Genomic DNA, 12,412 nt, shown 5'->3' with positions numbered 1-12,412 from the left:
GCATTATTGATGCTTGTACAGCCATCAAAGAGGAAACAGTAGCACGAAGTAGGGCATCCTTCATCCGCAGGGTGACCCTATGTATGCAAGCCAATGGGCATCACTTTGAGCATGAGATGTGAACGCTACGTTTAGTATGTAGTGCTGGTATCACAGTGGAAGTTTCTACAAAGGGCCATTTTACCCAGTGATGTTAAGAAACATTTGTTTGCAACAATTTGTCATTTACGGCATTAGATAAACATAACATTGATAATTATGTGATAATAAAACTAATTGGTTAAACATGTTTACATTCATCTTCTATGTCCTACCTGAACTTCCCAAATCAAAATATTTTTACCTAAACAACGGTAAAACTTTTAGTTCACTTGCTCGTTTCACTAAACCATCAACATGAATTTTACTATTACGAGTGAATGATTGACTGTCACTTGCGCTAGATCTACAGTAAAGTTAAGTTTTAACGTTGAACGGCATTACCTTTTTAGTAATGGATTAACAATAAGCGAAGTTAACTTTGCGACTAACGTCGCGGTACACAGATATGTTAGAGAACCCTATCACCCCTAGCCTATGGGATAAGTACCTGCTGGAATGTACGACGTTAATGCAGGATGGCAGCAGACCGTATTATTTGTTTCGGACCTCTCGATAAGTATGGAAGTGTGATTACGCATGTCAATCACATCGCGATTACGGGCAGCATGGGGTTCACGCCTGAGCCTCAGGACGCGCGCTAGCAGCGCATGTCGGGTGTTTCAAGCGTCAAATTCGCGTCTTAATATCTCGGGATGTAATGGGAATATTGCGATGCAATCAACTCCATTGTGTATGTGCTTTGTCATGCTATGGATTGCTGAAGAAAAAATATAGGAGGTCCATTTAAAAAAACATAAGTTTGTGTTAGAAAACACATATGCTTTCGTTTTAGAATGTTTCCAAATATGTACATTCATGGGCCCCAGCCCTTCATTGATACCGGTGAAAGTAGTTTTCCAATAGCTGTTATTGTTCCAGAGATATTTTGGGTGGACAAGATAGCTGGGACACCCTGTATATTACATCAGTTGCCAGCATTACTGGATACGCAGATAATGTGTCAGCAGTCTAACCATCAACTGCCAGAGACAGTATCTGCGTATCCAGTAATTCTGGCAACTGATGTAATATATATATAGAGATCATATCAACCAGTACCGCATCAACAACAGCCCGAACATGACGCACTGAAGCGATGAAACTGGTTGCAACAAAATAAAATGTAGGTGTTTTATTTTGTCACTATGTTAAACGGCCCTGCCAAAAGAATTGACATACAAAAACGGTTCTATACGTCTTTCTTGCATTCACGGCACCAGATATGCTACTGATGTCCAAAAGTCGAACTATCTTTTCTCCACCGTAAATAGATTCCGCACTAACGTATTAGAATATCTACCGAGTTTCTCTACCATCGTGATAATTACAGCCCACATTGGATCTCTGTGAATAGCTGTACTTTAATTATAACCACCCGCTACTTTATTATGTCCAAGCTTAGAATATGGTCTAAAGTCCACCAGAGAATGGACATTACCGATACTGATCTGCAATTCTGTGCATGACCCTTTATCTTTTGGTAAATAGAACTGTGTTTCGCTCTTTTCTGTCACAGTAAAGAGATTATCGATTAACATGAGCTACCAAAGGGGCTATTCTGCATCGTATTCCCTTTACAGTCTAATAGAAGTCCTTCACGACCTGTAACTTCTATACTGTGAGAAGTATTAACGGTTTTACACAATGTGTTTCAAAGTATTTGCAAGAAACGTCTACAGTCGGCAGATCACATCGTGGGAACAACTTTTGTTGGAGACAAGGTGTTCGCTGATGCTGCTGGCAACACTAGGCACCCTTAGTATTCGCCGGTCCAAGGAAGGCGAGATTTCACCGAACTATCGGGTCTACCAACCAGTAAATTGACAGAGCGAATTTCACAAGAAGACCTTAAGAATTAGCGTCTCTGTGAGGAGAAACTTATTTTAGAAGCGAATCAGGAATTATAATTTTACTCGGCCTACCACCTTTCACGTATAGGTCGGCTGACTGGCTTATAGGCAACACAAGCTGCAAACGCACACCCCACATTGCCATCTCGATACCATGTCTCAGGGGCGTCAAGTGTAGCAGGGAAGCGTCAGCGAACATGGTGTGCCTAGCAAAAGGTGTTTCCTGTGACGTGCTTCGTCACCTACAGGCGTTTGATGCAAGTACTATGAAATGCCCTGTATATAGGAAACATTTGTTTTAGTGTCATATACAGGGTGAGTCAAGAGGAAAGGTACGTGAATTGACGGGTAATAGCATTAGTGATCCTGAACAGAAAACTTGATGTGGACATATGGCCTATTCCGAAAGGCTTCCGAGACAGAACACTTTTAATGTGCATTTCTATTTATTTTCTGTATTATTCATTGTCATTGTTTACAACGTACCACAGCAGTATAGAGGAGGCTGAGACGAACATTGTGATAGAGGACTCTTGTGGTTTATCAAGTTCAGAAAACCACCTCAAACTGGCCTAAAAAAAGTACCTACGCTTCAGCGCACGCTCGTCGCGGGAGATTTCCAATATTCTCGCGATCTCTTCGCGCAAATTGTTAGACAGAAAATAAACAGGACCTTTCCTGTTGCAGATTTAATTTAGTTTAATTGTGTACTGAGACATGTTTTCGTTGGAGTGTGAGGTTTTCGAGTTACTAAAGAAAAACGTACAAAAGTGATATTAAACGTATTCTATCTCGGAAACCATTCATATCGCGGTGGTCTCGCGGTTCTAGGCCCGCAGTCCGGAACCGTGCGACTGCTACGGTCACAGGTTCGAATCCTGCCTCGGGCATGGATGTGTGTGATGTCCTTAGGTTAGTTAGGTTTAAGTAGCTCTTAGTTCTATGGGACTGATGACCACGGCAGTTGAGTCCCATAGTGCTCAGAGCCATTTGAACCATTTTGAAACCATTCATATGTCCGTATGAAGTTTTTTCTTCAGAATCACTAATACTACCACGTCTCAAAGCATGTACCTTTCCCCCTGACTCGTCCTGTATATGTGCAACGGTGAGATAGATGAACGGTTACTGGAGCCTCATTAGTGAATACATATTTGAACACAAAATTTTATCCACTGTCAAGTCACATTATCACCCCCTGTCGCAAGACTGAATAAGTACCTTTTGCAGAGCAGACCATTGCGACACACGCAGATTCTCGATTACGTTCACATTTTCGGAGTTTGGTGGCCAGAGGAACACAGAACACTAATCTCGGTGCTCTTCCAACCACGCACGTACACTGGGATCTGTGTGACATGTTGCACTGTCCTGCTGGTAGATGCCAATCGTGCCGAGAAAAATAAGCTCCTTACAGGGGCGGACAAGTTCCCAAGGGTTAGCTGTATACTTGTGTTGATCCATTGTACCTTCCAGAATGACGAGGGCACTCAGGGAGTGTCACCATAAAGCTCCTTCCTCCGGCTTGGAATCATCTGAAGATTGTTGCAGCGTGTTTGCTTTCGGCGTTTCATCCAGTACATGCCAACGTCCATCTGCCCGATGGAGCGTAAGACGTGATTCATCTGGAAAGGCCACCTGTCGCTACTTTGTAGACCTCCAGTTGTGGTACTGAATTGCAGATTGCCGTCTTTATCTCTGATGAACAGCAGTCAACGTCTGTGCATGAACCAGACGCCTGTTGTGGAGGCGCATAATCTGCAACATTCGCTGAACGGTCCTACGGGAGACACGGTTGGTGGCCTCTTGGTTCATCCGGGTACTCAGTTGCTTAACAGTTTCACGTCTTTTCGCTCCTACACATCTCTGCAGCCACTGTCCAGCTCTGTCATCTATGGCCCTTGGTGCACCAAAGCTGACACGACGTCGGTTTTCGATAGCGCTATTTTGCTATTCACGGAATAATTTAACCATTACGACAGGCTAACAGTTAACAAACTTAGAAGTTTCACAAACACTTCCAGCTCTGACTCGAAAGCCAACCATTATGCCCTTTGGACGTCTAATAAATCTCTCCGTTTTCGCAATGCGGCTACGACTGTTTTGTCTTCCGTCTCCCCGCGACACGCTTCATATACCCTTCATTGCTAGAGCTGCTGTCTGTGAGTGGTTATTGCATGTTGGCGTCGAAAATAGGCGTTGATGACATTAATGTGACTGGATGTGTATTTCGGCTCGAATGTGCATGAGCACACTGTACTTTCAATACGATAACGGTATATGATAAAATATACACTATGTTTCCAGAGTGAGATTTTCACTCTGCAGCGGAGTGTGCGCTGATATGAAACTTCCTGGCAGATTAAAACTGTGTGCCCGACCGAGACTCGAACTCGGGACCTTTGCCTTTCGCGGGCAAGTGCTCTACCAACTGAGCTACCGAAGCACGACTCACGGCCGGTACTCACAGCTTTACTTCTGCCAGTACCTCGTCTCCTACCTTCCAAACTTTACAGAAGCTCTCCTGCGAACCTGCAGAACTATGTGTTCAGAAGTATCCAGACACCCCCAAAAACATACGTTTATCATATTAGGTGCATTGTTCTGCCAACTACTGATAGGTAGTCCATATCAGCGACCTCAGTAGCCATTAGACATCGCGAGAGAGCCGAATGGGGCCCTCCGCAGGACTCAGACTTCGAACATGGTCAGGTGATAGGGTGTCACTTGTGTCATACGTCTATACACGAGATTTCGACGCTCCTAAACATCCCTAGGTTCGGTGTTTCCGATGTGATAATGAAGTAGAAACGTGAAGGGACACGTACAGCACGAAAGTGTGAAGGCCGACATCGTCTCTGGACTGACAGAGATCGCCGACAGTTGAAGAGGGTCATAATGTGTAATAGGCAGACATCTATCCAGACCATGACACAGGAATTCCAAACTGCTTCAGGATCCACTGCAAGTACCATGACAGTCAGGCAAAAGGTGACAAAACTTGGATTTCATGGTCGAGCAGCTGCTCATAGCCACACATCACGCCGGTATATGTCAATCAACGCCTCACATTGTGTAAGGAGCGTGGACACCGGACGATTGAACAGTGGAAAAAGGTTGAGTGAAGTGATGAATCATGGTACACAATGTGGTGATCCGGTGCCAGGGTGTGGGTATGGCTAACGCCCGGTGAACGTCATCTGCCAGCGTGTGTAGTTCCAACACCGAAATTCGGAGGCAGTGGTATTGTGGCGTGGTTGTGTTTTTGATGGAGAGGGCTTGCACTCCTTGTTGTTTTGCGTGGCACTATCACTGATGTTTTAAGCACCTTATTGCTTCCCAGTATTGAAGAGCAATTCGGGGATGGTGATTACATCTTTCAACACAATCGAACACCTGTTTATAATAAACGGCCTGTGGCAGAGTGGTTATTTGATAATAACATCTCTGTAATGGACTGGCCTGCACAGAGTCCTGATCTGAATCCTATAGAACATCTTTAGGATGTTTCGGAACGCCGACTTTGTACCAGCCCTCACCGACCGATATCGATACCTCTCCTCAGTGCAACACTCCGTGAAGAATGGGCTGCCATTCCCCAAGAAACCTTCCAGCACCTGATTGAACGTATGCCTGCGATAATGGAAGCTGTCATCAAGGCTAAGGATGGGCCAACACCATATTAAATTCCAGCATTACCGATGGAGGGTACCAAGTACTTGGAAGTCATTTTCAGCTAGGCGTCCGGATACTTTTGATCACATAGTGTAGGTTAGCTAGACAGTATTAATCGACTACCTACTAAGCAGGCATTTCACTGAGGCATTGAAATTCACTTGTTATTGGACGCCTCTATTGATGTATTACTGGGTGCCTCCTTAGGTCCGACGTGGTTCCCCCTGTTGGGCAACTACCCTGGCGTCTGTCAGCTGAGCAAGAAACTGGGATCGCAGTACCAGACGTTCACATATCTCGCTCAGAAGTACAAGTCGCCCGTGGTGGGCCTTCGTCTGGGCGGTGACCTAACCGTCATCGTCTCCACCAGAAGCCTCATACGAGAGGTGCTGACGCGACCAGAGTTTGAAGGACGGCCCCAGAACTTCTTCGCCTACCTGCGAAGTCTGGGTCTGAGAAAGGGTGAGTTGCACTGCTTTACATGTAATGCAGCATTACTACAAGCAGTTAAAAGTAAAGCGATAAATGAGGTGTTCAGGTTCACTGTTATCACAAATATACGAACAGAGACTAAAGCTGGTACCAACCAAATAGCAAACTGGTATACAGAATCGATGTAGCAGTGATCCTATTGGTCGCGATTTAAAAAACAAAACACAAATGATGTGGCTCAGTGGATAAGTGCCTGCAATGGGTCTAGATCCCAATCTGTACTAGTACAGTTGAAGACAAATAGAAAACGATGTACCATGAAGGAAGTTCGTAGATGTGATGTACATGTATAGAGAAACAAATGATTACAATTGCAGAAACATTGGCTGATTTGTTCAAGAGAGAGAGCTTCACAAATTGACTAAGTAAATAATGTATTGGTCTAGCTCTGGCTCTTATTCAAGCAGTTATTGGGCTTGGAATTGATTGATAGATTTGTTGGGTTTCTTCCTGAGGGATATCGTTCCTAATTCTGTCAGACTGGTGCGTTAGATTGTCAAGATCCCTAGCTTTTTGGAGGGCCCTACGCAGAATTCTCCAAATGTTCTCAGTTGGAGAGAGACTCGACGACCTTGCTGGTCAAAATAGATTTTGGCAAGCACGAAGACAAGCAGCAGAAACTTTCACCATAACCAGGTGGGCATTACTTGCAGAAATGTAAGGTGAAGATGGCTTCTCATGAAGGGGGGGGGGCGGGGGGTAGAATATCGTCACCTACCGCTGTGCTGTTAGGATGCAGCAGATAACAATCAAAGGGGTCCATCTACGAAAAGAAATGGCACTCTAGGCCATCATTCCTGGCTGTCTGACCATATGGCGGGCGACAGTCGTGTTGGTATCCACCACTGTCCAGAGCGTCTCCAGACACGTCTCCGGCCTGGATTCTCACTGATTGGATTAAAACTGTTTTCAGTGATGAACCCCTTTGGCTGTCATCCACGGCACCCTTACAGCACAACGATACGTTGATGATATTCTACGCCCTCTTTTGTTGCTCTTCATGGCAAGCCATTCTGGGCTTACTTTTCAGTAAGATAATGCATGCCTGTACGCGGCGAGAATTTCTACTGGTTATCTTCATGCTTGCGAAACCCTACCTCGGGCGGCAGTGCCCTCTAACCAGCTCGAGATTTTGAGGAGCTAACGCGCCAGTTGGACAGAATATTGAATGATGTCCCTCAGGAAGGTATCGAACGACCCTGTCAATCAATGCCAAGCAGAATAAGTGCTTCCGTAAAGGCCAGATGTGGACCAATGCGTTACTTACCGACTTACTCAGTTTGCGAAGTTCTTTCTGTTGAATAAATCTTTCAATTTTTTCTAAATTTGTAATCATTTATTTGTCTGTACAAGCACATCACAACCGCCGATGTTATTTCGTGGTGCATGGTTTCTTTCCTGGCGAGTATTTTTTTCTGTTTATCGATTTTTTTCAGGTCTTTCAATGATTTATTAATGTGAAAATACCTGATTACTCTGTAGTCACTGTACTACATCACTTATAGGTGTAGTCACTGTACTACATCACTTCCAGGCTTTGCCCACTTCTTACAACCACTCAAACAACACTGCAACATTACAACTGTACTGGAATATCACTTCAGCGTCTAACGAAACGGGGAATTTTGTCCGAAACCCACCCACGAGTGCTTTACTGAAATGAAACTATGTGGTTCGAGAGACCTCTTCAAGTCTCAAACATCTATGATGTATATATGCAGACGCACGCTAGGGTAATCCGTGCAGCTGTCCAAAGCCACTGTGCCTGTGTGGATTAGTGGTTAGCTCGTCTGCCTAGTGAGAAGGAGGCCAGGTTTGAATCCCCGCCTTGGTACAATGTTTCAGTCGTCGCTTCAGTCTGCGTATATACATCACAGATGTTTGAGACATTACAAGGTCTCTGGAACCATATAGTTTCATTTGATGGGAGTGAGAGATACTCAGCGATCAAGGAGTTGTTCTATTACAGAAAACGAAAAGAATTGGTGAGTTTGTTTACCGCATTGATGTTGAAAGGCTTGGCGGTGTGACTTAATGAGCGAGCGGTAGGCTTATATCAGTACCTTGTAAAATCAACTATGTGGAAGTAATATTTTATAACGAGACGGACTTCTCCAGGTGTTATAAGAAGCAATAAATTTCATTTGTTCCGATGGAAGCCTGAAGTGGGTTTTGCGTGTGTTCTCATTTTCGACTTTAGAGGAGGAGGAGGAGATTAGTGTTTAACGTCCCGTCGACAACGAGGTCATTAGAGACGGAGCACAAGCTCGGATTAGGGAAGGATGGGGAAGGAAACCAGCCGTGCCCTTTCAAAGGAACCATCCCGACATTTGCCTGAAGTGATCTAGGGAAATCACGGAAAACCTAAATCAGGATGGCCGGACGCGGGATTGAACCGTCGTCCTCCCGAATGCGAGTTTCGACTTTAGCATGTGATGAGATTTCGGAGACCAGTTGGTGATCGTGTAGTGACTGTTTGTGGTGCCTGTTTTCCAATCTAGTGGCCGGATCTGAGAGTCTTCTGAAATAAAGCTGGTGTGCAAGTCTTAAGGACGAAAATCACTTTCGGGTGATGTGCTACTGCCAAGTAACATAGCTCGATGGAACTTAGACTATAAATAGAGAGACCTGCTTAATATAGTACTATAGGTTGCGCCCATGCATTATTATGTCTCTCCACACCAAAACACCTGGACCACCAGATCGATCATATTTGACAATGTTCTTGGGTAAATTGTGTGGTCCCACCTCTCACCATATGAGGATGCGTCCAGAATCTCTACTCACACACGAGGCAAAGAGAGGGTACCGGAATGATGTTAGGCAGATCTTTCGACAGATGGGTCATCAGCTACACAACAAGACAAAAGGAGCATGTAAGAAATAGAGAGAAACTAACCTACCGGAATCATAGTGAACCTGTTCTCATCCGAGAGGAACACTGGACCCCACTTCCTTTTGATGTAGTTCCAATGCTCGTGTCACCATCGCAGACGTTGCCGATGATGTGCGAATGTCAATTGAAAACAACGTACTGGTCGTCGGGAACTGTAAAGCATGAGATAGTGTGGCTTGCAGTTCTGTTAAATGTGATTTCAATTACACCCACTGTTTGGGCGGGTTCACTCTTCCCCATTACACAATGCAGCGGTCATCTGCTCTTGTAGCTGATTGCGGCTGACTAATTCCTGCTGTCGCCGAGCAGTTCTAGCCGCTTCAGTCCGGAACCACGCGGCTCCTACAGTCGCAGGTTCGAATTCCTCCTCGGGCATGGAGTGTGTGACGTCCTTAGGTTAGTTAGGTTTAAGTAGTTCTAAGTCTAGGTGACTGACGACCTCATATGTTAAGTCCCATAGTGCTTAGAGCCATTTGAACCATTTAATTCCTCTCCTTAGGACAACAGTGTCCGTGCTTCGGAACGCTCCCTATGCATTTGAAACAACGCTGTGAGCAGTACCAAACTCCGGGCTACACTCGTCATACTTCGTCCTTCTTCCAGTTTCCAGATGTTTTTTTTCCCTGTGAAATCATCCAGATGCTGCGTCAGGCCATGGTGTAACGAACGGCCACAGTCCACCGTAACTGCTCGCTGATCTACGTACACTGTCTTTTCTCGTCCCTACAACTTGCCTCTTGTTGCGGGAACAGCATAACTTGGCGCTATGACCACCGTGAGCTCTCTGCCATTAGATATCTGGCATCACACTCGGGTAGTTGATATGGTATGTTACTTTATCTATCTCGTCCGTAAGTTTTGCAGAACAGTCTAGTTGGATTGCTGCAGGACACTGATTAATGCTATACGAGCAGTGACAAGATTAGCCGTGTTTCGCGGGCCAAATCGTGGCTGGCGACTGATGTTATATGCGTTAAAATACAGATAATTAGTCTGATCTACCAATAAATGGTTCCCAGAAACTCTGTGGGACAACACGTCGTGTAGGACGAAAAGGAACATTTTATCGCCATTAAACGTGGTGAGTCAGATCCGTGGCCGGAAGAGCCAAGGACACACCGAAGACATAGGACCATGTACAATAAAGCATTGCTGTTATTAAACCAATCTTCAGGATGAGGCCAGACTGTATGGTGTCTATCCTGCAGTAGTGGTAATTAAGTTCCACATAAATTTGCCCTGAATATAGATGTCCCTTTTACTAAATAAATAAAGCCCAAAAAGGATAATACAAGAATATGATCCGACTGCCCTTCAGGTATGATTCAGTATAGACACAACGCTTAGCGCAACAGATATTATCTGTCATCTGAAATAATTTTCTGTTGTTAACGGAGGAAATTTCGGCATACTGTTAGACAATGGAGATCTATTATTGCCAACATCAAGCCAAGAGAAGCCAATGTAACGCCCAATGTCGCAATCAGAGCTGCTGAGAAAGTACTCGAACACACCCCTTCGACTTCCTCGAGAGTGCTCTGGTAATACGCCGTCACTGTCCTCGACAGCAATGCGTGCTGTGCGAGCTACCCTGTCCGTCACCGACACCCGCTGCCCGCCCGCCCAACACCATGTTTACGTGAATGGACGCCATCGCGACGATGACCCCCAAAGATTGTTGAGACAGAGTAGACACGTTATGAGGCCACCCGCTCCATTTCCGCTGGCCTGGGCGCCGCCACAGAGAAGAATACACGACTATAACTTTAAATTAATAAATTCATGTGCCGTTAATGTTTCATGATTATTGTTCAGCGTGCCAGTCGTCTTGCTCCACCGCACTCTATGCTCCGTCATCCCGACAACAGCAGGGATCTTAATCCAGGCGCCAACTTATCAGCGTTAGAAATGTTTAAGTCGGTTGACGCAGCCCATAGCAGGATCACGTTACGCCATCATCGTCATAACCGTGTCGACCTTCACTCCCGTGCTACACAGTGCAGTGAATGAAGCATATTCCTGTTGAGCTTTCTGAATGTCTAATCGTTTGTGGTCATGTCGAATCGTAGGGACATTAATTCCACACTCAGAGTGTCGTTTACTAAGCCTCAGGAACCTGCAGATTTCTAATTCTTTAGATGAAATACCAGGCAAATGTATTTAACACCAGTGAGGTGCAAATTTTGTAACTTATCAGGTCCAGAGTAGCCATGTACTAAATCTGTACCAGCTACATGTGACATCTGTAGACAAGTTTCAACAGTTGGAGCAGGACTGCTCACAGTCACGTTGGGCTATGGTCAGGTGTAAGTATTCATTTGTTGTATCGATGAGTGTAATATAAGTGTAGTTTTCCCATATTTTTCCTTAGTACCGCAGTAGCATAATCTGAAAAGCGGTCGAAACACTTGCTGCTACTATGGGTGAAACTTTCACTACTTCAACGGAGCGAGTAAAAGCCCATGAGCAGGTCTTCATTTAGAGCTACATAAGCAAGCTGACACTTCACAAGCTATGGTACAGCAGTCAGGAGAAGTTAAGACAGTGTGAAGTGCACCCTCCCCTTTTTTCGATCCGTCAGCAGCAAATTTAATAATGCCTTTTTCTGGAAAATCGATATAGGACGTAACTGTTCACTACAGACATGTTAGCTATTGCGAAATTGTGCAAATGAATGAATGAAACATGTCTGCATGAAACCCCCGCTAAACCCGCTGGGCAGAACAGGTAATTAGGATTGTGGAAAGGGCCAAATAAGGTTGGGGTCAGTTTCACCTTCTAATTGTAATTTAATTACACATTTACAACAAAAGTGGCACATAGCCGAACCTTTACCAAATGCAACTCTTTTACGGCTGAAGACCTCCAAACAAGAAATCTTAAAATCAACAAGATAAAAATGCAGTTAAAATAGGAAATAAAATAATTAAAAAAACATACATCACAGCTAGGTTGAAAGCCTCAAGGCAAAGTAGATTGAACAAACGTATGCAAAGTGCAATACAAACGGTTGAAGGCCACAATTAAGTTTCAAAATTTTAAAAAATATTACCATAATCTTTTAAAGGCAGAAGGCCGCAATGTTTAAGCTTGAAAGATAATTTTAAGAAAAAAGTTGCAAGGCTGAAAGCCCACAATTAATTTTCGAAATTTTTAAAAAAATGTAACCATAATCCTTAAATTTTAAGTAGCTGGAAGCAGATAATTAAACACCAGTGGGAAAGACAATAAAGACAATGGCACTCAGAAGCCTCCAGGGAGGTCGGTCTGGCCTCGTTCACTTAGGTGAGACCGATGGTGAACCCAACTACACTTGATCCATCGGAATCCAACCAGGGGACAGCCACGGACCGACCAA

The 12,412-nt window shown here is 44.5% G+C and overlaps 1 protein-coding gene across 1 annotated transcript in view; it reads left to right on the top strand.

The window, feature by feature from the left end:
• The window catches only part of LOC124613499 (methyl farnesoate epoxidase-like), a 150,667-nt gene that overhangs the window by 37,110 nt on the left and 101,145 nt on the right, over window positions 1-12,412 (top strand). Inside the window, exon 2 of the mRNA XM_047142206.1 lies at window positions 5,874-6,128. Coding sequence (XP_046998162.1) covers window positions 5,874-6,128 — 255 coding nt within the window. The remainder of the gene's footprint in view (window positions 1-5,873; window positions 6,129-12,412) is intronic.

The sequence above is a fragment of the Schistocerca americana genome, chromosome 4 (genome assembly GCF_021461395.2).
Source record: "Schistocerca americana isolate TAMUIC-IGC-003095 chromosome 4, iqSchAmer2.1, whole genome shotgun sequence".
Taxonomy (NCBI): domain Eukaryota; kingdom Metazoa; phylum Arthropoda; class Insecta; order Orthoptera; family Acrididae; genus Schistocerca; species Schistocerca americana.
Note: the sequence above shows the minus strand (reverse complement) of the source record. Positions and strands in the feature narration are given on the sequence as shown.